The sequence below is a fragment of the Symphalangus syndactylus genome, chromosome 9 (genome assembly GCF_028878055.3).
Source record: "Symphalangus syndactylus isolate Jambi chromosome 9, NHGRI_mSymSyn1-v2.1_pri, whole genome shotgun sequence".
NCBI lineage: Eukaryota > Metazoa > Chordata > Mammalia > Primates > Hylobatidae > Symphalangus > Symphalangus syndactylus.
Window position 1 is genome coordinate 36,839,922 of NC_072431.2, and position 27,602 is coordinate 36,867,523.

The 27,602-nt window shown below is 37.2% G+C and overlaps 1 protein-coding gene across 2 annotated transcripts in view; it reads left to right on the top strand.

Moving 5' to 3' along the window:
• The window catches only part of GRB14 (growth factor receptor bound protein 14), a 127,088-nt gene that overhangs the window by 95,984 nt on the left and 3,502 nt on the right, over window positions 1-27,602 (top strand). For both annotated transcript variants that reach the window (XM_055291943.1, XM_055291944.2), the window contains 7 exons: window positions 1,367-1,504; window positions 14,752-14,862; window positions 15,054-15,149; window positions 21,230-21,310; window positions 26,043-26,159; window positions 26,250-26,322; window positions 26,438-26,525. In XM_055291943.1, the coding sequence (XP_055147918.1) occupies window positions 1,367-1,504; window positions 14,752-14,862; window positions 15,054-15,149; window positions 21,230-21,310; window positions 26,043-26,159; window positions 26,250-26,322; window positions 26,438-26,525 (704 nt within the window). The remainder of the gene's footprint in view (window positions 1-1,366; window positions 1,505-14,751; window positions 14,863-15,053; window positions 15,150-21,229; window positions 21,311-26,042; window positions 26,160-26,249; window positions 26,323-26,437; window positions 26,526-27,602) is intronic.

Below are 27,602 nucleotides of genomic sequence, written 5' to 3' on the forward strand. Positions count from 1 at the left end.
CCTTATTTCAGATTTTTTCCATTTGTTTATTCAGAGGGATTTCTATTTTCTTTTTTGTTTTTAATGAGACACTAATGCATTTCCACTGTCTTATTAAGGATGCTGAGCACAACCACTCAGTTGAGCTATTCCTTTTCATTCTCATTTTCTTGACCAACACATGCCTACTGTATCAACTAATTATTACCATGTAACAAACTATTCCAAGCCTTTGTGGTTTAAAGTATCCGTTTACATTTTGCCAACAATTTGTGGGACAGGCATCTGGGAAGAATTTAGCTGGGTGGGTCATCTCTGAGGCACGTTGACTCAGTGCTGGGGATTGAAGGTCCCCTTCTAAGAGAGTTTTTTGACTGCGTGTTGTTTGATACTACTTGGTCTCTCTCTCTCTCTCTCCGCTGTTTTCCCCCACTTACTCTCTCCCTGTCTGTCTCATGGTGTCTCATCCTGCAGGGCTTTTCCAGTTGCATTGGACTTCTTACCTGTGATGGTCTCAGGGTAGTCACATTTCTTATGTGACAGCTGGATTCCAAAGGCCAAGTCACGAAAATCACCAGGCTAGTTAAGGACTACACCTAGAACTGGCAAAGGGTCACTTCCACGTATTGTATGGGTCAAAGTAATGATAGGCTTGCTCGCATTCAAGGGAGTGGAGAAAGACTCCACCTTTTTGTGATTCGGTGGTAAGATGACATTACAGAAGAGCATGTGGGATGGAAGACATTGTTGCCGTCCTCTTTGGAAAACATGACCTGCCACATCCACCCACAACTGAGAACCATAGATGACAAAGAAGAGATAGTTTTGTTTGCTTTACCCGCCTCAAGGAGGTGAACTTGGCTCAACTTCCTGCTTCACAATTGAAGTCAGGATTGTGGTCTTACTTATATACCATAATGAAGTTAATAGGTAAACCTGTAATCTCAGGGAAAACCACAGAAAACAATGAAAAGTGTATCAGGACTTAACGCTATAGATGACGTCCAACTTTTTGAATGGACATTCAATTAGCTGATAATTTTGGTAGTTAGATAACTATGTACTATCACTTAGAGTGTATATTTTGTGAACTCATTTTCATTTGAAACGTCTCCGGTTTTTGAAAGACTCTGATTTATTTTCTCTGTGTGTTTGTGTGTGTGTATACACACACACGGAGATAGAGAGAGAGAGAGAGGAGAGAGATATACCAAGGACTATCAAAGCAATGCAGTATACACAAACACATAGTTAATTACCGTAATGTTATATGTTATGATCCTGTGTGATTTTTACATGTTTATATTTGAAATCTTAATATGATTAGTATAAGGTTACCATATCATTGATTTAATCATAGTTTGAAAATATATAAATTTTCTTTCAGATGTTTCTGAGTTCAAGCACATATCCTGAAATTCATGGTTTCTTACATGCGAAAGAACAGGGAAAGAAGTCTTGGAAAAAAATTTACTTTTTTCTAAGAAGATCTGGTTTATATTTTTCTACTAAAGGAACATCAAAGGTAAATTGAAGTATCCATGATGTGTTATGACTGACATATTAAGCTGTAAGTTAAAACACATTTACTTTGTTGTATTTATTACTTTATTACTTGATTCAAAGGTTGGTCTTTGATTTTCTTGATTTAAAACGTTTGCCGTGATTATTTAAACACTATTCGGCTTTACTTCACATTGGTTTCAACGTAGTATCTTTGATGGAGTCTGGATAATCTTATTTCAGTACAACATATATTACTCCTTTGTCCTCACTCCTTTCTCCTCATCCTTGGCTGCAGAGTTTGAAGCCTAATGTAGTGTATACCTTTTCTTTTTACCCCAGGTCATACTGCTGATCTTGTCTACTTCTGAATCTCTGTTGATCAACATGAACAGAACAGAACAGTTAATAATAGAACAGTTAATAAAATGTTTCATCTGAGTCATTTATTGCTCTTTTATTATTGATTGATGGATTTATTTCAATAGGTTTTTAAGGAACAGGTAGTGTTTGATTACCTGAATAAGTTCTTTAGTGGTGATTTCTGAGAGTTTAGTGCACCCGTCAACAGGCAGAATACACTCTACTCATTGTATAGTTTTTTGTCCTTCACCCCCCCTCACCTTTTCCCCGAGTCCCCAAAGTCCATTGTATCATTCTTATTCCTTTGCATTTTCATAGCTTAGCTCCCACTTATGGGTGAGAACATATGATTTTTGGTTTTACATTCCTGAGTTACTTCATGTAGGATAATGGTCTCCAGTTCCATCCAGGCAGCTGGGAATGCCATTATTTCATTCGTTTTTATGGTTCCATGGTCTGTCTATCTATCTATCTATCTATCTATTTATCTATCTGTCTGTCTGTCTGTGTCTATCTATCTATCTATCTCACAATTTCTTTATCCACTCGTTGATTGATGGGGATTTGGGCTGGTCCCATATTTTTGCAATTGTGAATTGTGCTACTTTAAACATGTATGTGCAAGTATCTTTTTCATATAGTGACTTCCTCTGGGAAGATACCCAGTAGTGGGATTGCTGGATCAAAATGTAGTTCTACTTTTAGTTCTTTAAGGAATCTCCACACTGTTTTCCAAAGTGGTTGTACTAGTTTACATTCCCATCCACACCAACATCTACTGTTGTTTGATTTTTTTGATTATGGCCATTCTTGCAGGAGTAAGGTGGCATCACATTGTGATTTTGATTTGCATTCCCTTGATCATTAGTGAGTATTTTTTTCATATGTTTGTTGGTCATTTGTATATCTTCTTTTGAGAGTTTTTTATTGATGTCTTTAGCCTACTTTTTGATGGGATTCTTTGTTTTATTTCTTATTGATTTGTTTGAGTTCCTTGTAGATTCTGGATATTAGTCCTTTGTCAGATGTAGAAATTGCAAATATTTTCTCCTGCTCTGTGAGTTGTCTGTTTTCTCTAATGAGTGTTTCTTTTGCTGTGCAGAATCTTTTAGTTGAATTAAGTCCTATCTATTTATCTTTGTTTTTGTTTCATTTGATTTTGGGTTCTTAGTCGAGAAGTCTTTCCCTAAGCCAATATCTAGAAGGGTTTTTCTGATGTTATCTTCTAGAAACTTTTGTTGTTTCAGGTGTTAGATTTAAGCCTTTGATCCATCTTGAGTTGATTTTTGTATAAGGTCAGAGATAAGAATCCACTTTCATTCTTCTACATGTGACTTGCCAATTATCCCAGCACCATTTGTTGACTAGAGTGTCCTTTTTCCCACTTTTTTTTGTTTGCTTTGTCAAAGACCAGTTGGCTGTTAAGTATCTGGCTTTATTTCTGTGTTACCTATTCTGTTCCGTTTGTCTATGTGCCTATTTTTATACCAGTACCTTGCTGTTTGGGTGACTATGGCCTTGTAGTATAGTTTGAAGTTGGGTAATGTGATGCCTCCAAGTTTGTTCTTTCTGCTTAGTCTTGCTTTGGTTATGCAGGCTCTTTTTTGGTACCATACAAATTTTAGGATTTTTTTTTCTAGTTCTGTGAAGAACAATGATGGTATTTTGATGAGAATGGCATTGAATTTCTAGATTGCTTTTGGCAGTATGGTCATTTTCAAAATATTGATTCTGCCCATCCATGAGCATGGGTTGTGTTTCCATTTTTTTGTGTCATCTATGATTTCTTTCAGCAATGTTTTGTAGTTTTCCTTGTAGAGTTCTTTCACCTTCTTGGTTAGGTATATTCTTAAGTATTTTATTTTTTTTTTACAGCTTTTGCAAAAGGGATTGAGATCTTGATTTGATTCTCAGCTTGGTCACTACTGGTGTATAACAGAGCTATTGATTTCTGTACATTAATTTTGTATCCTGAAACTTTGCTTAATTCATTTATCAGTTCTAGGAGGTTTTTGGGGGAATCTTTAGGGTTTTCTAGGTATACGATCGTATCATCTGTAAACGATGACAGTTTGACTTCCTCTTTACCAGTTTAGATGCCCTTTATTTGTTTTTCTTGTCTGATTGCTCTGACTAGGACTTTCAGTTCTATGTTGAATAGAACTGGTGAGAGTGAGCATCCATTTCTTGTTCCAGTTCTCAGGGGGAATGCTTTCAACCTTTCCTCATTCAGTATAATGTTTGCTGTGGGTTTGCCATAGATGATTTTGATTACTTTAAGGTATGTCCCTTCTATGCCAATTTTGCTGACGTTTTTAATCATAAAGTGTTGCTAGATTTTGTTTAATGCATTTTCTGCATCTATTGAGATGAACATGTGATTTTTGTTCTAAATTCTGTTTATGTGGTGTATCACATTTATTGACTTGCATATGTTAAATTATACCTCCATCTCTGATATATAATCCACTTGATCATGGTGGATTATCTTTTCAATATGCAGTTGGATTCGATTGGCTAGTATTTTGTTAAGGATTTTTGCATCTATGTTCATCAGGGATATTGGTCTGTAGTTTTCTTCTTTTGTTATGTCCTTTCCTGGTTTTGGTATTAGGGTGATACTGGCTTCATAGAATGATATAGGGGTGATTCCCTCTTTCTCTGTCTTGTGGAATAGTGTCAATGGAATTGGTACCAATTCTTCTTTGAATGTCTGATAGAATTCAGCTGTGAATCCTTCTGATCCTGGACTTTTTTTTTGGTTGATCATTTCTTTTATTACCATTTCAATCTCACTGCTTGTTATTGGTCTGCTCAGCGTTCTTATGTCTTCCTGGTTTAATCTAGGAGGGTTATCTTTCCAGAAATTTATCCATCTTCCCTAGGTTTTCTAGTTTATGTGCATAAAGGTGTTCATAGTAGCCTTGAATGATCTTTTGTATTTCTCTGGTATTGGTTGTAATATCTCCTGTTTCATTTCTAATTGACCTTATTTGGGTCTTCTCTCTTCTTGGTTAATCTTGGCTAATGGTCTATCAATTTTATTTATCTTTACAAAGAACCAGCTTTTGTTTCATTTATCTTTTGTATTGTTTTATTTGTTTCAATTTTATTTAATTCTGCTCTGATCTTTTTTAGTTCTTTTCTTCTGCTGTGTTTGGGTTTGGTTTGTTCTTGTTTCTCTAGTTCCTTGAGGTGTGACCTTAGGTTTCCTGTTTGTGCTCTTTTAGACTTTTTGATGTAGGCATTTAAGCCTATGAACTTTCCTTTTAGCACTGCCTTTGCTGTATCCCAGATGTTTTGATAGGTTGTGTCACTATTATTGTTCAGTTCAAAGAATTTTTTCATTTCTATCTTCATTTCATTATTGACCTAACAATCATTCAGGAGCAGGTTATTTAATTTCCATGTATTTGCATGATTTTGAGGTTTCCTTTTGGAGTTGATTTCCAATTTATTACACTGTGTTCTGAGAGAGTACTTGAAATAATTTCAATTTTTAAAAATTTATTAAGACTTGTTTTGTGGCATATCATATGGTCTATCTTGGAGAATGTTCTGTGTGCTGATGAATAGAATGTATATTCTGCAGTTGTTGGGTAGAATGTTCTGTAAATATCTGTTAAGTCCATTTGTTTTAAGGTATGGTTTAAATCCATTGTTTCTTTGTTGACCTTCTGTCTTAATGACTTGTCTAGTGCAGTTAGTGAAGTATTAAAATCCCCCACTATTATTGTGTTGCTGTCTATCTCATTTCTTTATGTCTAGTAGAAATTGTTTTATAAATTTGGGTGCTCCAGGATTAGGTGCATATATATATTTAGGATTGTGAATTTTTCCTACTGGACAATCACCTTTATCATTATATAATGTCCCTCTTTGTCTTTTTTAACTGCTGTTGCTTTAAAGTCTGTTTTGTCTGATATAAGAATAGTTGTTCCTGCTCTCTTTTGGTGTCCATTTGCATGGAATGTTTTTTCCACCCCTTTACCTTAAGTTTATGTGAGTCCTTATGTGTTATGTGAGTCTCTTGAAGACAGCAGATACTTGGTTGGTGAATTCTTATTTATTCTTCCATTCTGTATCTTTTAAGTGGAATATTTAGGCTATTTACAGTCAATGTTAGTATTGAGATGTGAGGTGCTGAGGTACTATTCTATTCATTGTGCTATTTGTTGCCTGAATACCTTGTTTCTTTTTTATTGTGTTTTTGTTTTATATGTCTTGTGAGCTGTGAGCTTTATTCTTTTTTTGTAAGATGGTGATATGGTTTGGCTGTGTTCCCAACCAAATCTCATCTTGAATTGTACTGTCATAATTCCCATGTGCTGTGTGTGGGACTCGGTGGGAGATAATTGAGTCATGGGAGCAGGTCATTCCCATGCTATTCTTGTGATAGTGAATAAGTCTCACAAGATCTGATGGTTTTATAAAGGGGAGTTTCCCTGCACAAGTTCTCTTGTCTACTGCCATGTGAGATGTGTCTTTCACCTTCTGCTGTGATTGTGAGGCCTCCCCAGCCATGAGGAACTGTGAGTCCATTAAATCTTTTTCTTTTGTAAATTGCCCAGTCTCATGCTGATAAAGTATGTCTTTATCAGCAGCATGAAAACAGGCTAATACAGATGGAGTCTTGCTCTGTCACCCAGGCTGGATTTCAGGGGCACCATCTCGGCTCATGCAACCTCCACCTCCCGGGTTCAAGTGATTCTTCTGCCTCAGCCTCCCAGATAGCTGGGATTACAGGCAAGGACCACCATGCCAGGCTAATTTATGTATTTTTAGTAGAGACAGGGTTTCACCATGTTAGCCAGGCTGGTCTCGAAATTCTGCCCTCAAGTGATCCACCCACCTCAGCATCCCAAAATGCTGAGATTTATTCTTTAAAGAGGTTCTATTTTGGTGTACTTCGAGGATTTGTTTCGAGATTTAGAGCACCTTTTAGCAGCTCTTGTAGTGCTGGGTTGGTAGTGGCGAATATTTTCCAGCATTTGTTTGTCTGGAAAAGACTGCTTAGTTTCACTGGATACAAAATTTTTGGCTGATAATTATTTTGTTTAAGGAGACTAAAGATAGGGCCCCAATCCCTTCTAGCCTGTAGTGTTACTGCTGAGAAATCTGCTGTTAATCTGGTAGGTTTTCTTTTTTTTATTTTTCTTTGAGTCTCGCTCTGTTGCCAGGCTGAAGTGCAGTGGCATGATCTCGGCTCACTGCAACCTCTGCCTCCCAGATTCAAATGATTCTCCTGCCTTAGCCTCTCAAGTAGCTGGGATTACAGGCACATGCCACCATGGTAGGTTTTCTTTTATAGGTTACCTGATGTTTTTGCCTCATAGCTCTTCAGATTTTTTCCTTTGACTTGGCTTTGGATAACCTGATGACTATTTCTCTAGGTGATGATTTTTGTGACTAATTTCCCAGGTGTTCTTTGAGCTTCTTGTATTTGGATGTCTAGATCTCTAGCAGGCCAGGGAAGTTTTCTTTGATGATTCCCTCAAATATGTTTTCCAAACTTTTAGATTTATTTTCTTCCTTGGGAACACCAGTTCTTCTTAGGTTTGGTCATTTAACATAATCCAAAACTTCTTGGAGGCTTTGTTCATCTTTTAAATTATTATTATTTTTTATCTTTGTTGGATTAAGTTGAAAGCCTTGACTTTGAGTTCTGAAATCTTCTTCTACTTCTTTGATTCTATTGTTGAAACTTTCCAAAGCATTTTGCATTTCTCTTAGTGTGTTCTTTATTTCTAAAAGTTGTAATTGTTTTTTATTCATGCTATCTATTTCACTGAAGATTTTTCCCTTCATATCTTGTATCATGGCTTTTTTTTTTTCACTAAGTTGAACTTCACCTTTCTCTGGTGCCTTCATGATGAGCTTAATAATCAATCTTCTAAATTCTTTTTCTGACAAGTCAGAGATTTCTTCTTGGTTTGGATCCATTGCTGGTGAGCTAGTATCATCTTTTAAGGGTATGAAATAACTTGTTTGGTCATATTACCAGTATTGTTTTTCTGGTTCCTTCTCATTTGGGTATACTATGTCAAAAGGAAGATTTGGGGCTGAAGGGCTGCTGTTCAGATTCTTTTGTGCCACAGGGTGCTCCCTTAATATGGTGCTCTCCCTCTTCCCCTAGGGACCCTAGGGATGTGATTTCCTGAGAGCCAAACTGCAGTGAGTGTTATTTCTCTTTTGGATCTAGCCACCCAGTGGAGCTCCCGGGCCCTGGGCTGGTACTGGAGAGTGTCTGCAAAGAGTTCTGTGATGTGAACCATCTTCAGGTCTCTCAGCCATGGATACCAGCACCTGCTCCACTGAAGGTGGCGGGGGAGTGAAGTGGACTCTGTGAGGGTCCTTAGTTGTAGTTTTGTTTGTTGTGCTAGTTTTGTGTTGGTTGGCCTCCAGCCCGGAGTTGGCGCTGTCAAGAGCATATCAGCTGCAGTAGTACAGGGAGGATCAGGTGGTGGATGGTGCCCTGGAGCACCCAAAAGATGCTTTGTCTTTGGCTACCAGGGCAGGTAGAGAAAGACCATCAGGTGGGCCAGGGTTAGGCATGTCTGAGCTCAGATTCTTCTTGGGCAGGGCTTGCTGCGGTTGCTGTAGGGGATGGAAGTGTGGTTCTCAGGCCAATGGAGTTATGTTCTCAGGGGGATTATGGCTGCCTCTGCTGCATCATGCAGGTCACCAGAGAAGTAGTGGAAAATTGGCAGTTGCGGGCCTCACCCAGCTCCTGTGCAGCCCAGAAGTTCAGTTTAGCTCCCAACATGCCCCATCAACAGCACTGAGTATTTTTTCCAGGCAGCAGGTGAACAGGGCTGAGAACTTGCCTCAGGCAATCGGCCTCCCAATTGAGAAGGCAAGCAGGGATTTCAGGTTTTGCACCTCCCCGCCTGCCAAGGCTTCTGTACTGTGTTTGCACTACTGATTCATCCCCTCGCCCAGGTTCTGTCTAGGAAACAATGAGTCAGTTGAAATTGTTACAAAGTTCAGCTGGAATTTTCCTTCTCTCTGTGGTCTTTTCCAAGTTCCTCTGGCAGCCCTCCCCAGGGACCCCTGTGAGACAGTCAGAAAAGGCTTCCCCGGGGACCAAGAGTACCCACAGGCTCTTCCTGCTACTTTTTCTACCCTGTATTTTGTGCAACTCTGAATTTGTATCAGCTGCAGGTAATGTCAAATCCTTCTCCTGTGTTCTGGACCTTCAGGTTCCCCAGTGAGGGTGTGTGTTCAGGGGTGGACGATCCCCCTTTTCACACTTTGGGTACTCACAGTTTTTTGGCTGTCTTCTGGGGGCCCTGCAGCAGCAATCCATTTCCTTCAAAGGGTCTGTGGATTCTCTTGGCTTTCCTTTTATGTTCCTATGGTAGTTCTTGGAGCAAAAGTTCACAATGTGAGTCTCCTCATGCTGTTCTGCCTGTCAGAGTGGGAGCTGCAAGTTCGTCCTGCCTCCTGTTCCTTTACTTCTCTTTAGTTATTTTGTGTGTGTTATTTTGTCTCCTTACATACATTGTAAATTCCTAGAGGAAGTTATGATGCTGTCATCAGGAATGAATAGATATATTTAGCTACATGCTTATATGTTTGCCTATCTAATGGTTACATAGATATACATGTGCAGAAGTTCATATGCACATACATTATCACTTAAACATATATGTGTATTCTGCAGTGCCACCTGGTTTCTGTGTCTAGTCTATGTCTATTCTGTTATATAGTCTTTGGCATGCAAGTGTTGACATTTTATGCAACGCATTGGTGTCTTTCAAGTAAAAATTCTTTTGAGAGTTTTTATGGGAGGTTATTGTTATTCTATTTTCATGCATCTGTAGTTGTCAATGACAGCACCATTGCTTCTTTATGGGTTAAACTGTCTTTTTTCTCTAGCAATTTTTCAAACATTCTTATAAACTTTGGTGTGCAGTAATTTCCCTGCTATATTACTAGGTGTGTTGAAATATAGTCTGCTAAATCTTGCTTGATTCTCAGCACACACATTCAATCTGCAAACTCATCTTTTTTTCATACTAGAAATGTACATCCATTATTTATTTGACTACTTCTTTTCCATTCTTGTTATGTGATCTTTTGCATTTGTCTTAGGATTTTCTGTCTTGGCTAGTCATGACTGCAGACGTCCCATGGCTTGTCTCTGCCTTTGTATTCACATGGCCTTCTCCCTTTCTCTCTGTATGTCTCTTATAACAACACTTGTCATTGGATTTTGGGCCCACCTGGATAATCTAGAATAATCTCATCTCAAGATCCTTAACTTAATTATATCTTCAGTGACCCTTTTTCTGAATTAAGGTTACATTTACAATTTCATGGCATTAGCGCATGGGCATATTTTTTGGGGGGGCTACTATTCAACCCACTACAGAAAGCCATTGAAGTGTTTGAACAAGGGAGTGAAATTACCAAAAGAGTATCTTGAGATTAGTTTCGTCACAGGGAGCTTAACAAATCAAAGAGAGAGAGATTGAAAGAGAGAAAAAGAGACTGAAGGGAAGAAGGCAAAGGAGGCAGAGAGGGAGGAGTGGGAAGGAAAGAGAGAGAGAGAGAAGTAGAGAGAGAGAGGGAATTGGTTATAGGTACAGATGCTAATTAGATGATCATTTCATTAATCCAGGTGAAAGTGATGTGATCGAACCTAGGACAGGCAGTGAGGGGAGAATAAAGGAATGGCCACAAGATTAAATGGCAAAAGGCCAGATTTTTGTGGCTGACTGATACCAAAGAAGAGCAAGCAGTTAAAAATGTTCTTAAAGATAAAAGAAAATTAAGAAATAGAAAATAAAAAATAAAAATAAAAATAGGAATAGCATATTTGCTAGAAGGTAACTCTCTTAGAAGACAAATAGTGATCTTAGTTCTGGATATGTTTTATTGAGGATGAAGCAAACAAATGGCAATGCTCAAAACAGCTAACGATGGAGACCAGATGTTTCGGTAATGGTCTTGATAGGAGATATGGAGCTGCAAAATACTTATACCTGACTTTTTCCCATATTTTCCCCCAACTGCTTTTGTATAGCTTCCTTCTTTCCCTCATACACAGTTTTCTTTTGTTGCTGTTCTTGTGTGTGGGTCTTATGTATGTGCATGTATTTCCTTGTGGTATAATGCTTCATGAATCACTACCTGGCTACCATCTATGTTTGCTCAAGGCCCTGGGTCTCTACAGTCAGCACGTAGTGAAGCCTGCCAGGCTTGTGCCCTTCTCTCAGGGCAGCAAGTTCCCCCAGTCCCTGGGTTGGTCTAGAGATGCCATCTGGGACCATAGCCAAAAACCTTGGAAATCGGCCAGGTGTGGTGGCTTACATCTGTAATCCCAGCACTTTGGGAGGCCAAAGCAGGTGGATTACCTGAGGTCAGGAGTTCGAGACCAGCCTGGCCAACATGATGAATCCCCTTCTCTACTAAAAATACAAACATTAGCCAGGCGTGGTGGCACAAGCCTGTAATACCAGCTACTCAGGAGGCTGAGGCAGGAGAATCACTTGAACCTAGGAGGCGGAGGTTGCAGTGAGCCAAGATCACACCATTGCCCTCCAGCTTGGGCAACAAGAGCGAAACTGTCTCAAAAAACAAAAACAAACAAACAAATAAACAAAAAACCTTGGAAATCTACCTGTTGTTCCATTCTACTGTGGCTTAGCAGGCACTCAAACCATGAGACGCAGTCTTTGCCATTCTTTCCCCCGCTTTTCACTGGCAGAGGAGCCTCACCTCTGGCCACTATTACTACAAGTCCCCAGGGAGTACTGCTAGCTACTGCTGATGTTCATCTAAGGCCCAAGGGCTCTTCAGTCACCTTGTGGTGCATGCCACCAAGTCTGGGACTCCCCTTAATGGTAGTGGACTCCCCTCTGACTCAGAGCATGTCCAGAAATGTCATCCAAGAGCCGAGGCCCAGAACCGGGGACCCCTGAGAACCATCCCAATGCTCTACCCATCTGTGGCCGAGCTGGAATCGAACACACAAGACAAAGTCTCCTTTACTTTTCCCTTTGTTTTTCTCAAGCAGAAGGAATCTCTCACCATAGTCACCACAACTAGAAATGTGCTAGGTTTCACCTGAAGCCAGCATATCTTAGGATCTATCTTAGGGTCTCATCCAAGTCCCATGGATTACTACCTGGATATCACTGCTGGTTCTTCAGGGCCCAAGATCTCTTAGTCAGCAGGTGATGGATCCTGCCAGGACCAGGTTTTTCCCTTCAAGGCAGTGGGTTCCCTTCTGGCTCAGGGTGTGTCTAACAATGTCATCTGGGAGCTACTTTCTGAACGAGGGCCTCACAACTCTGACTGGTGCCCTGTCCTACTGTGGTTAAGCTGGTATCCAAGATGTAAGACAGAATCCTCTTTACTCTTCCCTCTCCTCTCCTCAAGTGGAAGGAAGGGATCTCTTTTTGGAGCCACGAGCTGTGCTGCCTGGGGTTGTGGGAAGGGTAGTGCAAGGACTCCCATAGCCACCCCGGCTATTGCTCACTAGCTTGTGTGCCCTCCAAGTGCATGGCTTCCAATCCCAGCTCATCACTAGGACTGGCTTAGGAGTTGCAGTCCTTGCAGCCTAGACTGCCTTTCATGTCTATTTAGGGCCTCAGAGCAGTTTAGTCCGCAGTTGGGAGGCTTGCCAGAACTCGAGTTCCAACTGCTGGGATGGGCGGTTCCCCTCTGGTTAGGGCAGGTCTAAATCCTCCCTCCATGGGTAGGTGTCAGCTGAGTTCAGTCCAGTTTTGCTTTCCACTGTGACAGGGCAGCACTGAGTTCAATGCAAAGTCTCACAGTTACTGTGCTCTCCCTCTCTCAAGTACACAGATTCTTTCTCCTGCTGAGGAACAGGGGAGGGGAGGTACTGACAATTTAAGACTGTTTTTCCTACCTCCTTCAGTGCCTCTTTCGGTGATACGAAGGCCCCAGGGAGTACTGCAGGGACTGCTGATGTTCACTTAAGGCCTAAGGGCTCTCCAGTCATGTTGTGGTGAATGCAGCAGGACTGAGACTCACCCTTCGTGGTAGTGGGCTCCCCCCTAAAACCAGATACTGTGAGTGCTCATCTGATTCTGGTTCTTAGGAAGGTGCTTTTGTTTTGGTGTAGATGTTAAATTTGGTGTTCCTGCTTGGGGGAGGATAGGTAGAGCTTTCTGTTCAGCCATCTTGCTCTGCCCCTCCTAATGTCATATATGGCATTTCTACCTGGCAAAGAAACGATTTCCTATCCTTTTCTCTGAGCAGGTCTTGATTGGTTTTAGTTCTAAATTTAGTTAACCACTGCTGCAAATCTTAAAGATGTGGTCATGAATATATTTACAGAGAAATCTCTAAGTGCCCTTCTCTCCACCTCCCCATGTCCGTACACATGGGGAGATGTACAAATGTACACATACTTACATTTTGCTAACCATGCCAATTCAACTTCATAGCCTTATGGTGCCATAAGCCTTAGCAGTGGTGGAACAAAAATCAAGAGAAAAAAACTCATCATACCTCTTACTGCCTTCCAGTGTTTCTTGAGCTACCTTTTACTCTTGTTTGAATATCTGAACTATATTGACTTCTACAGCATCAGTGGACAGGAGTGATTTTATTCCATCTTACTAGAAATCAAACATTTTTTACCAGCAAATTAGTTTCTATCAAGGAATAAGATTTTTAAAGCCAGGGCAATAAGTGTACCGTTCTCTTTCCTCCTACCTTTTTCCAAGGGTCCTATTCTGGGTCTTTTTAAAACAATTTTCTTTCCTGTCTCATTCTCCAATGGTGTTAGAAACTACAGTCATTCATTCGATTAAAATGCTTAAGAACAGTGAATACAGAGAAACTCTGGTCTGCCAGTTATCAGAGGTGTAATAACACGGGTAAATGACAATGAAAGATTCTTTTGGTTTTCGGATTTGAATGGGGTTGCCCGTTTTGCTCAGTGTGGTCTTCTGTGGGATGTTTTTTTTTTTTTTTTTTCCACTGCTTCTCAAATTTTACTGCTTATGAATCACCTGGGATCTTGTTAAAATGCAGATACTGATTCAGGAGGTCTGGGATGAGCCCTGAAAGTTTGCATTTCTAACAAGCTCCCAGGTGATACCAATGCTGCTGGTCTGAGACCACACTACTAGCAGCAAGGTTTCAGAGAACAAATGCATTTTGGTCAGTTTTGATTATACATTCAACCTCAGAATTAAGCACTTCTCCAAGTTATTAACCTATCACAGAATAATATGACCTAGTGATTTCCCATGACCAGTTTTAAATCTCATGGATTTCCCAGAGAAGAAATAGCTGTTCATGATTCCACTTTGCGTTGAAAATCAGAAACATTCTGCTGCCAGCTAATTTCCCTGAACTCATCTATCTGTACAGACTTTCTTTCTTTCCTTTAGTAAAGTTAGAGATTCCTGCAGTCGCTGCTTCCTGTGGTGTGTTCTGCTGTACACAAATGTGAGGGATGACTGTGTGAATGAAGCAGGAATCATTGTCTTGCTCTCTTTTATCTTCTCTGACTGCTATGGAAGCTCAAACCAACCTTCTCCCCTTTGTTGAGCTACCATTATTTGAAAGCTGGATGAGGAATACATTTCCAAAAGCCAATCTTTGCTAACTTTTTTCTCTCTCAGATTCCTTGAAATGGTGGCTAAAGAGAATCGGCAGTTTAAAACAGAAATGTATTTGTATTACTGGAAGTTAAATTATAAACAAAATTTTCACTTCTCAAATTAAATAAAATTGTATCCAGCTCCTGGTTAATTAAAGATATAGTAACTTAGATTTTTTTTTCTCCTTTTATTTTTGTGGCATCATGCTGAACTTCTGTTGGTCATAAGTTTTTGCCCAAGGTATAAATTATGTAATACAAACACACAAAAAAGATAATGCAAAAATATGTGTCCATTTCAATACTTTTTTTTTAAGGAACCGCGGCATTTGCAGTTTTTCAGCGAATTTGGCAATAGTGATATTTATGTGTCACTGGCAGGCAAAAAAAAACATGGAGCACCGACTAACTATGGATTCTGCTTTAAGGTACAGGCTTAATATTTTGATAGATGAATAAAGCAAGCCTCAGCCTTTTAGGTAAGCTTGAGTTTCTTTTGATTGCTTTTGAAAAGAGACAGCTTTCTCTTATATATAGGAGAATTTTAGTGGCTTTTATTTCAACAGGTGTTACCTTCAAGATATGCATTAACGATAAACAATGTGCTGTGGCCTTCTAGCCTAACAAAGCGGGAGGGCCCCGAGACCTGAAAATGCTCTGTGCAGAAGAAGAGCAGAGTAGGACGTGCTGGGTGACCGCGATTAGATTGCTTAAGGTAATCTCGTCAGAGGCATGAATTTCTATTAAATGCTGTGAGTACCATAAAAGTTAGAAAATATCTGTATTTCAGAACGTGAAGTCTCACTGGGTGGCTACATGAGAAAGAAGAAAAATAACCACCAAATATGTGTTTTTAAAATTCTAAATGATAAACATTTTCGGAGTAGAGTGGAATAACTTAATACATTTCTCTTTTGTGTGTGGAGTAAGTATTCCATTTCTAGAAATGTTCTGATTTTTACTTTTGTGAAGGTATTACATAGCCAGTATAACTGAATGAAATGTCTCCTATATATGAGTAAGTCTGCATTCTTAAAACGTTGCCAACAATCCAAGGTAAAGTGTATTTTAAAATGTGCCCACCCTTGAGATATTTAATGTAACTGTTTTGTGTTCGATTCATGTTTTATAAATTGCTTTCTAGTTTAACAAGCATGACAAATTATTGTACAATTTTACTATGAATATATTTTTTAAACATCTACTCTTGTGCTAAGTAGAAATTACAACTTCCGGAAGCATAATTTGTTGCTGCTGAGCAATTTTGAAATGAGTAACAATATTCTAAAGGTAGACGCCCACAGGAAATAAAAGCAGAACTGATTTCTTCCAGAATATATAGAAAGCATATTTATTTTCAAAAACTATTTGTCAGTAAATTGAGCAAAACTTAAAATGTATACTTATAACAATTATCAACTATTTCCTTTTAAAGATACTGATTTGGTAGTCACAGTTAGGGAGGAAATTACAAAATTTTGTTGTTGAAAAGATACAATCCAGGGAAAGTGCCCGTCCACATGAGTTAGTATGGCTGCTGCTGAAGCCAACAAAATACATAATTTATCGTTATTATTAAAGTTTTGGTTTAAAATAAGAGCATTAACATTTTCTAAGGTACTCTTTATAATTTATGCCTAGGCACTAATATAATTTGCCAATATATTGATTATGCATATTATATGTGTATTATATATATATAATCCTTTTCTTACCACAGGAAGATTTAGATGATTAACAATGCATGTACTAAAACTAGCTTTTCAGTATAGTTAGAAATGAAAATCAGAGCAGCTGGAGCATTGTGAAGTCCTTAGGTTCCCCCATTTCATTTACCCTGAAGAAGGGGATGCAGTAAACTTTTCAATTGATTTGCAGTTTGTATATTTTCTAGGTGTACTTTTTTCTTCTGCCTTTGCCATTTTTACCTCTTCTGCTCTCTGTTGACTTTTTCCTAGCATCCGACTTAAGAGAGATCAGGGTAAAGAAGGACAGAACAGTCATAATCAGAATCATTATCATACCAGGTTTAGAAGAAAGTTTAATTTTATATTCTTACAATTTTTAAATTGAGGTAAAATTCACAAAATATAAAATTAATCAAACTATCGTTAATGTGAATAATTCAGTGGCATTTAGTGCATTCAGTTCCAATACATTTTAATCACCTCAAAAGCAAACTCCATACCCATTAAGCAGGTACTCCCACACCCTAGCAATCACCAGTTTGCCTCTGTCTGTGTAGATTTACCTATTGTAGGTATTTCATATAAATGGAATCATACAGTATGTGACCTTTTGTTTCTGACTTTTACTTAGCATAAGGTTTTGTGGTTCACCAACATTGAAGCATATGTTAGCTCTTTATTCCTTTTTATAGATATGTACTATTCCATTGTATATATAGCTCTCTATATTTATCTATATGTTGGATAAACACAGTTTATCCATTTTTTCATTGATGGACATTTAGGTTGTTTCTACCTTTGACTACTGTGAATAGTGCTGCTATGAATATGTGTATATGTATTTGTTTGAGTACAGGTTTTCAATTTTGGGGGAATACATGTTGTAATGAAATTGCTTATTATATGGTAATTCTATGTTTAATTTTTTGAGAAATTGCCAAAATGTTTTTCCACAGTGGCTGAACCATTTTGCATTCTTACTCCAGTAACACAGGAGAGTTCGTTTCTTCATATATTTGTCAATACTTGTTATTTACATTTTTTGGTTCTTGTTAATTATGGTCATTCTAGTGGATGCGAAGTGGTATTGGAAGAAAGTTTTAACAAATGATTTAAATGAAGCTTTTTGTTTAACTGTGAAATTTACATTCTTTTGCTGTTTTGGCAGATAGCCACCAAGTTTACTTCTTTATGAGAGGTTTGCTTGTTTTTCAAATATTCTGCTGTTAAAGTCACCTGAGAAGCTTTCTGAATTTACATGTGGTCCCCGCCCCATCCTTAAGGATTCTGAATAAGAACTACTAACTTTGTCCAGCCCTCCAATTTTACAGATAAAGAGGCTGGTACTCTTTGGAAGGCTCTACTCCATCAAGAGTTATGGTAGAGAAAATACCTTGTGGTTTTTGGTTTTCTCTGTTTTTCAAAACTGGAAATCAGGCTAGGCTGTAAAGAGGATGTTCTTCAACCTTGTTAACCCATCTTCCTCCGTTCTAACTTGGGCTTAAAGTTTGACACCCAACACAGAAGCAGGTGGTAAGCCCACTTCCTTTCATCAGCATTTCACTTAATCTAAGAAGCCATTGGTTTTTACCAGGAGACGTCACTGTTTTTATTAGCATTAGAAGGAAAAAAAATGATGCCAATAAAATGATGACATGATGCTTTCATATCACTTATAATTTTTGTTTTATTTATTCAGATAGTTTTGTTAGGTTTATTTAAACCTAGATTTTTGTAATTTAACCATTTTTGTTTGTACACACATATATACATACGGACGTAAATGTATTTTACACATACACATATATATGCATTAAGTATATACACACATAAATATAAAATAAAATATATAAGTAGAATACATTAATTGAGGTATCTTTAAAACTTCTTCTTATTCTAAGCCTGGCTTTTCTGAATCGTTTTCATCTCAGAGTCACAGATACCTGTATTTTCCACAGGATATGGCATGGGGCTGTGTTCCACTGATATTGCATGTGCAAGGTTTGATGCTGGTGATTTCTTGATCCCACCAAAGGTTTCAGGCAATGACAAATCACTAGGTCCATAGTGAATATAAGATGTTATAGATTATAGGATGCAATTGAATTTATAGATGTTAAATTTTGAAATGCACATCTAAAAATGGGTGAAATACACTAAAAGCTTCCTTTAATTCTTCCATTTCAATGAGGCTTATTTCCTGGAAGAATGTTCCCTTCTCACTATTTTTTCTCATCTTACTGTTCTTAAGGCATCTTTCAGTCACAGATTCCCAGTTCAAAGATGCTTCATTGTGTTGGTTTTCTATGACTGCTGTTACAAATTACCACCAGGGTAGTGACTTAAAGCAACATAAATTTATTGTTCTTTAGTTCAGAAGCCTGAAATGAGTCTTACTGGATTAAATGAAGGTGTTGGCAGAGCTGCATTTCTTACTGAAGGCTCTAGAGGAGAATCCAGTTACCTTGTCTTTTGGCAGCCTTTAAAATCTGCCCAGACATCTTGTCTGGGGGCCCTTTCAAACATCTTCAAAGCCAACACTGTCACACCAAGTATTTCTCACACTGCCATCTCCCTGGTACTGCCTCTTCTGCCTCTCCCTTCCACTTATTAAGGCCCCTTGTGATTACACTGGGCCCACATGGATAATCCAGGATCATCACCCCACCTTACAATCAGCTGATTGACAACCTTAATTCCCTTTTTCCATGTAGCTTAAGATAGGCTCAGGAGATTAGGATATGGACATCTTTGGGGGACCATTATTCTACCTACCACATCCATGTTTCCTGTTTATTTCAATAATGGCAAAGCTTTTCCAGATGAGGCTGAAGAGAGAAGGAGGCATCTGTGAGGCCCTTTATCTGGAACCTGTGGGAACCCAAACAGGAAAGAGATACGATATGATCTCTTTTACACTATAAAATATCCAGATCACAGGAAGCCAGGGCTTGCTCCAGGTCTCACAACACAGACACACTTGTTGCATTCTAATGGTGGAGTGAGTTGGCTTCCCTGGCAACTTCTTGTCAGCAGGGCTCCTCCTGTTGGATCCCCCTGGCTGGTGCAGCTGGGCTCACCTGATGGTAGAAGTGTCTCTAACACCTACTTTGTTTTCTTTTGTTGTCTACTGTGTTATTTCCAGCGTTTACCATTGTACTTAGTGGGAATGAACAAGAAGATATTATCTTGGCTGAACTGGGAGTGCCCTCTTTTTTCATCACACACCACTTGTTAGATACGGCCTCCCACCAAGAATTTGGCCACTTGTTTTATTCTTATGTCCTTTTTTTTTTATAGATACATAAAGTCTTCATATGGATCAGATGGAGACTCTCTTTTTCTCTTTGGATAAATTCTAATTACATATAGAATTATAGAATATCTGAAACTTAGAAAATGGGAGATTTTCTCATGTGTAATGTCCTAGTTACATGTTGTCTCTTTTCCTTCCCTTCCATTAGAACTCTGCAAGGTCCTCTCTAACATATTTTGGTCCCTTATCTGCCCCTCCATAGGATGGGGAAATGTTAAGGTGACCCCCGCCCTACCTCTTGTCCAGAGTTAAATGCCTGCTAAAGACCTCCAGCGGCACAGAGGCAACTACCTAACACTGCAGGTGCCAGGGACAATATATCTTTGAAGAAAATAGACTTATTAGTAGGTAGCTGGCTTTTCAATGCAGATAAATAAAAGGTGGCCAAGCAGCATGTTTCTTGTGAAAGTGTTGGTTTCAGGTTATTATTCTCCAAAATGAATTTGACTAGGAATTAAGCTCCTCTGCCTTCTTTTTAAAGCTATTGTAGGTTTAGAGTTGATTTGAAATAAATTTCATTAGGTCCCATTAATGTCAATCAAACCTTAAATTAAAAAATAATTTTTAGAAGTTGGGAAATAATTGGATAAGAAGTCAACACAGAGAATTTTAAATGAGTGTGGGTTTGCATTCATGTTAAAAGCAAAATCTTGAAAACAGTGACTCCTCTAGACCCCCTCTGATTTTTTTTTTTCCTAATTACCAAATACATCCATTGTGCTAGAATTGCTTTTAAAGGAATAGTCTTTAGTAGAAAAACAGCTCTGCTGGAATGTTTAAATAGAATTTATCCTTCGGGTAAGATTTGATTCCATGGTGTCTATTTAATCTTTTATATAAAACCTAACTTTTAAGTTCATTATGGCTCTATGAAATGGACAGAATTGCAGAATATAGGGGAAAAAAGGCTGTTTATTCCATTGTTTTCTTTTTTTTTTTTTTTTTAACAAAGTGGCTTAAACCTAAAGGAGGTTAGCTTCCAAATTCAGATGTGGAAACCTCCAGGACAAGTTTGGTTTTGGCAGTTGGCATTCTTACTGTTTTTCAAACTCATAATCCAGTTATAATCCAGACCTGTTTTCAAATTCTGTCCTGCCAGCTCAATCCATATGATGCTGCCTCCTGAAAGTGAAGACACTGAAATTCTTATCTTCTACCACTTATATTGTACCTTGAAACCTTTCATTTGAAATCAGCTTGATTCGTCACTAGTTTGGTTTCCAGGAATTTGAAGTAAAAAATTAATAATGGCATTAATAGTTTTGATATAAGGATGGTATATTGTCAATAATTTTCAACATAGGGCCATGTTTATGGATTTACCAAAGAGGGAAAGTAAATCATTAGTCATTCATCAGAGAGGTACAATAAATTTTGCACAGTGTTGCTTAGGATGTGTGTGAAGTTTCTGGAATCTTTGTACCAGAAAGCACATCATCCTTCCCAAGTGAGTTTTTTTTATCATGAGGCAGTGTACTACTCCAGATAGTTGTGGTACAATTTGCTGCTAAGAATAATGAGTAGAAATGTCAGCTCCTGAACTCTGTACTGGTGAGCTGGACCTTAAGTTGTAGGTCTAAGTAAAAGACTTCAGTTGTCTTTTTAAATGTATTATTGCAGGGCACTAAAAGTTTATCTTTCAAAATTTTGGTTGCTTTACTTGTTTGCTTTTTTGTTTTCATATTTATATTGTATAAATATAATATTTCTATATTGACGAAAGTGTTGAATTTCATAAATTATCAGAGTAGTAAAAGTGGTGGGAATGTGTTTTATTTATTTATTCTGCAGTATGGCATGCAGCTGTACCAGAATTATATGCATCCATATCAAGGTAGAAGTGGCTGCAGTTCGCAGAGCATATCACCTATGGTAAGGACCAAATTTTTGAGCCTGTGTTTTAATTTACATTTACATTATATTAATTTAAATTGCACTACATAACGGTATCTTATTGTTGGTTAAGTAACTCTTTGGCACCATTCTAGTATAATGTTACATTGAATTTTTTATTCTTGGATTTTATTTGCTTGCAATCTATGTGATAAAATCATATCATTATACATAAAGTATTTAATAAAATATATAATAGTATATGTTAAAGTTTTAAATATTTGAAAGAATTATGTGTCTTTCTGTGTCATTATAACATTTGAAGATTAGATCTTAAAAATATAATTTATAGAACATATTCCTTGGCATTGTAGATTATGTTTTGTTAATTATTGGTTTTGATTGTGGTTTCATTTTTTATTTTAATACCGATTCTGGGATTGTCACAATCTAGTATGAAGATGCCAGTGATTTGGAATTTTAAAAGCTATAGTATACACATGTGAGCTCTTTTGCATTCTGGCTTTCTAACAATACTTTTCTTAAGTTCCAGGTCCTTTAAAAGCAGACTGCTTTCCAGGAAACCCAAAAACTGCAAGCCAAAATATAGGTCATGTGTTACATTAACTCTAGCACTGCTTTTCAGACTTATACTAAATGTAATTTGGATATTTATTTGCAGACACACACAGACACATCTTTTTCCTTCTTTAGGATCTAATTTTAATTTTGTGTGCATTAACGTAAGAAATGTATTTCTGAACTTAAGATTTATATTCTGCTATTTTTGCTGCACTCCTTAAGATAGGGTATATTAGGAATTCAGATGTATGCACAGGTGTTACAAATCAGTTAATGTGCATTTTTTTAATCTACATTTTCACTTAGGTTAAAAATATGCTCTTCATGGATGTGACCAGGGAAGGTGCATTTATCCCACATGTAATGTAGTAGATGAAATGCTCAGTTCTAGGAATGAAGCATGAAATAATGTTGATTATGAAACCTGATAGACTATATAGAAAAAGAACTCCAATTTTGTAGTTACATCACTTTAAGTTATGGAAGAATAACTTTTCATCTTTGTATGGTATTACTTCCAAGCCCTAAAATAAGAAACTAAGGAGCACAGTGAATTTTTATAAAAGCAATCATGTTAAGATGAATATTTTTACATTTTTTCAGCTTACTCTTATCTTTCAATTCATATGTATATAAAAATAATAATGAATTTTATTATATTAATCTTTTCCTAAACTCCTCCAAATTTCTTTTAGAGTCCAAAATTATTAGGATGAACATGTTAATAGCAGCCAAATATTTGGAGGCAATTATTTAGTGTCCTCTTAATCATAGGAAAAATGGTTATAAACAAAGTTCTTCCTATTCTCATCACTATCAGCATACATGTATGGTATTACCCTTGCCTTTTTCCATTGAAAGTGATGCTGCTGTTGATCAAGATGTGGATGACAGTTTAGTTAGTGTGGATTTCCTTGTTCAGTGCCAGGTAAAGGAAGAGATACTCCTTGAGTGAGTTTGGTTGGGAATAGTGATTGGAGGATGCAGGTGCCTGTGTGGTAAAGACCTATCCTGTCTGGCAGTTGTCCTAATCAGACACAGTAGTATGTGAGAATTACATCTTTAATATTATTAACTTACGTGAAGGAAACTTAGAATCTGTTTTGGGAAGTAGTTGTGTTGACTTTGGTGTCTGTATAAAATCTCACTTTTCCGGATTATTTGGGAAGAATCAGGGGCCTAAAAGATGCCAGTACTCTTTACCAGCCTTTGTTGCTTTTCATCCAGGGACTATTTTCAGCGATTAATATATAAGTTTTTAGTATACATTTTAGTATAAAACTTTAGTTATATTTTTAAAGGAACAATATTATTTTCTTTCTTTTCCTAACTTTTCCAGGTATACATTTTGAGAAAGGAAATGAGAAAAAAAATTCTCAAACCATAATGAACATCTTAGCCATATAAAGGATGTAACAGCCACCCCATCAGCCTTTGAAGTGAGAATCAATCAGCAGCAGACATTTCAGGAAGTCAAATATATTTGGTCCTTTTTAGGAAAAACAAAGGATTCATTTAAAGGAGCATTTATCAATATTGCCCTGGCTGGAGTGAGGGGACGGAGGGTTGGGGAAGGCGAGTCTGCTCAAGCTCTTTTTATGCTGCACTTTTGACCTGAGGATTGACATTCTAAACTGCAATTTGTTCACCGTATTTCCCACTCTAGAACCCTACACTAGACATAGCTGTTACTGCTTTTACCATAAGCTGCCTGTGTGACTTTGGTCAAGTCACTGGTATCCTGTGGTGTAAAATGAGGGTGATGGTTGTATAATCTAGAAACCATTACATTTCTGGTGTCTGTAGCTTTGTATAAAGCAAATGAGAGAATAATATCTGAAGAAATTGTGTGCCCTCTTGCTAATGATGGCACTGTAAGTTTATCTAAATCCTTCAAATGGGATGATACTCGTTGTCACCTAGCCAAACTTCCTGAAAAACCATTTTATGTGTAGCCTCACTAAGAATGAGTAGATGTGGTCTCAAAGTGTGGGCTGGATAATCCAGGGTATACCCAGACCAATTTTTTTTTAAAAAATAAAGTCATGCCATTAAAATCATGGACCCCTTTTATAGGGCCTTCCCTGTTCATCTCCTAAGAAGGAAGAGCTAGAAAAGGGGAGAAGTGTTGGAGAAATATAACCAATTCTGAATGTTATCAACATTGCTTTTCTATGTGAAAGAAATTGATCTGAAAATGACCTTTTGAGTTTGTCAGACTCTGCTTTACTTCCATTTCTTTGTCCACCAATGGTAATCTATTAATTTTTCATCTACCACCCACCATTCAGCAGAAAACATTTGCTATAGTCCTGTGTTTTCCCTTAACCTAGTTAATGTAGCAAATGAAAACGTTCCTTATTTGTAGTGTCATCTTCTTATGTATGTCAAGTAAATAGGGAACACAGGATCTCATTTTATTTCCTGGCCTGCTATACTAGAGGGAGAAAAATAGGACAACTGACTATGTTTATTTTTTTCTTAATATAATGGTATTTTTATGTTGCCAGGGAGTTGAGATTACAGAACCTACCTTGGCATGTAAAGGGAGAGATATTATAAGGATAAAGCTATTATGATTGAAGGAGCTTACTCTGTGGTTTGGGCAGGTGGATGCTTTTCATTAATGTCAGCAAAGCACAAGTATATCCGACTGGTCTACAGACCTGCACAGAAGATCACGGGGTGAGAAGGGCAAACTAAGGTGTGACAGCAAATAGGGATTACAGAGACAGCAGCTGTGTGGAAACAGCAGCTGTCAGTTATAAAGCCTCCTGTAACAAATGAAAGATTGCATGCCAGATCTTTAGAAATATAGATGAACCATAATAAGATTGTAGGCCACTACAGCATAGTTTGAAGAGAAAATTACAAATGCTAATAAAGTGGGATATGTGATGCAGTGATAAAGGAGTCCTATAGTTGTCTGTGGATAAGGTTTTGTTTGAAGCCTACATTTGACTATAGGCTATGTAACCAAGCCAGGTATAGCTGAATCTACATAAAGAGAGATAAAATGCTTTTAAGCCAGGGGGCCCCAGATGCAGTCTGGCTAGTAATTTACTATTATAACTCCACTTTGGGTTTTGCTCTTCTATTAATTAGTAGAAAATAACTGTTACTGTCCTTGGGTGTTTTTAATTTTTTTCTTTTGGAGAATTTTATTTCCTTCTTGATGTTGTATGAACTGAGTGGGATTCTTGACTAGAGATTTTGACAATGGTCTTTCTTAGGATTCATGACTTGTTGTGGGGTGGCATACTTGTTAAAAGGTGGTTGTAAAGTAGAGCCCCAAACAAACAGAAAAAGAAGATCCGGGTTTTGCATATTTTACTTTCAACTCAAAGAATATAAATACAAGAAGTAATTAGCAAAAACAATGACTTTATCATTTTTTTAAACTAAGTTTCTTTAAAGTTGCCCTCTATCAGTTCTTATTCAGGCTTATTTTTGCAGCCCTCATGTGGCCAAGTGTATTCTCACAAGATGAAAATGTGTTCATATGTTAAATCATGGAAATTTTAAGATTATGGAATTATCGGGATTATTCTTTCACTAAATTTTATTTTTTAAGTAAGGTGAAAGTTGATGTGATAAACTTTTAAAATACATATTCTAGTTTGCTCCATTATAAAACTCATTAAAAATAATGAGTATTATTTCTCAAGAGATGTATGTCAATCTTAGTTATAACTTTTGGGTATCTTGAATCTTAAAAACTAGTTGCTTCATAAGTAGATGGATTTGACATTTAATTGATGACTGGCGGATCTCAAAGCTTAATGGAGAGATCAATTCAGAGACAATGTATCTTTCTAACCAGAGGAAGAGCTATTCCTTTCTAAATGGAAGTTTTCCCATTTTACTAGAGAACGTGAAAAGATAAGTTTGTTTTAGATGAAAGACATACTTTAAAAGCTTTTAATCTGTTTATTCAACTCTTCAGTTACCTTAACAAATTACCATTTAGCTTTTTTAACAAAAATATTTTTAGCACCTTTATATCTTGAATATGTATTTTCACTTTAAATATTCCGCTAGCCACTTTGGGCACCACCTTCTAGAATGGAAATGTACTGCCAGAAAAACACTGAGAGAAAAACACTGAAATTGAAAAACACTTTCAATTTATTTGAAAGATAACTTTCAAAGAATATTTTCATAACTCAAATGTGTTTCTTTTTTCCAGAGAAGTGTGTCAGAGAATTCCCTGGTAGCAATGGACTTCTCAGGCCAGAAAAGCAGAGTTATAGAAAATCCCACCGAAGCCCTTTCAGTTGCAGTTGAAGAAGGACTCGCTTGGAGGGTACAAGTAGCTTCACATTCTTCAAAATATTTATGATTTCGGTTTGTTTCACCTAAAAACTTGAGATTTGTTTTCCCCTTCCTTGCTCAGAAAAAAGGATGTTTACGCCTAGGCACTCACGGTAGCCCCACTGCCTCTTCACAGAGCTCTGCCACAAACATGGGTATGTCTGTTCATAGTCATTGCCACTGAGTAGACGGCTAGACGTGAAAAGGACATGTAATGAAATTGCAATCATCTCAAACAAAGCTTTGCATTCGTCCTTCTTATTTCTTTAGCTATCCACCGGTCCCAGCCATGGTTTCACCACAAAATTTCTAGAGATGAGGCTCAGCGATTGATTATTCAGCAAGGACTTGTAGATGGGTAAGTTTGGTATTTTTAATTTTGAGTACTTGTGAATTGGATTTCTCCTATAAGCAGTAATTATTTATTCCATAGCCACAGAGAGTTCTTGATTTGGGCTTATCATAAAACAGAAGTGACATTGTTCTATAAATGAGGTTGTCATTGTATTCTAACAGTATCTGTATTATACCTGGTACATACTGTGTGTCTGGTATTTGTATATAAATGAACAAATAATGGAATAGAATATCTTGTTCTTAACCAGTGATCACTAATATTACCCATTATGTGCTGATTCTAGCATCTCAGATATCAATTGATGGGGGAAAAACGAACTTGTTTTTAAGTGTCAATATTTTGATTTGAACATATGATTTCAAAGTATGGTTTATATTATGACATTATGTCAAATGTATTTTTTTTAGGTATGATGCAACGTGTATTAAGTAAAAAGCTGTTTCTTATGTGTTTTGAACACTTATTTTTTTTTTTGTTTACATCCCTATTGTCCTTTCTCTAAATTTTAACATCTTAAAGTAATATAAACCTGTGAAAAGAGTACCTTTCAACTGTTTCTCATGTTGTCTTTTAGTGGGGTACCATGGAATACAAAAGAGAAATATAAAATGTATTATGAAAGATTTATAATGTGAAGAATTTTATTTTTCTCAAATTACTCAGTATTTCAGATACTTTCTATAATACTGGCTGAATTCCCTTTCCAAATGCAGTACAAATGAGGGAGGTTGTATTGTGGTTTAGATGAGTAATGAAATCATTATCAATTTAAACAAGTGGTGATGGGATCTTTTATCTTCAAAAGTTGGCTTAAGATAATGACAAGGTTTCAAGGTGATTTAATACTGAAATTTGGATAAAAATGCTTCTTCATATGGAAGATTATTAATAGGAAGTCAGCATTTCCCCAGACTGTAAATAAGATATTTTAATATGTTTCTTTGCATGGAATGCAGTCTTTTTGGATATAAATTTGAACAATCAGTAGAATTACAATCTGATGAAACCAAGAAAATAAATGAGTCACAAAGAATTATTAAAATGTTTTGAAAGATTGTAATTTTCTTTATTTCTGAG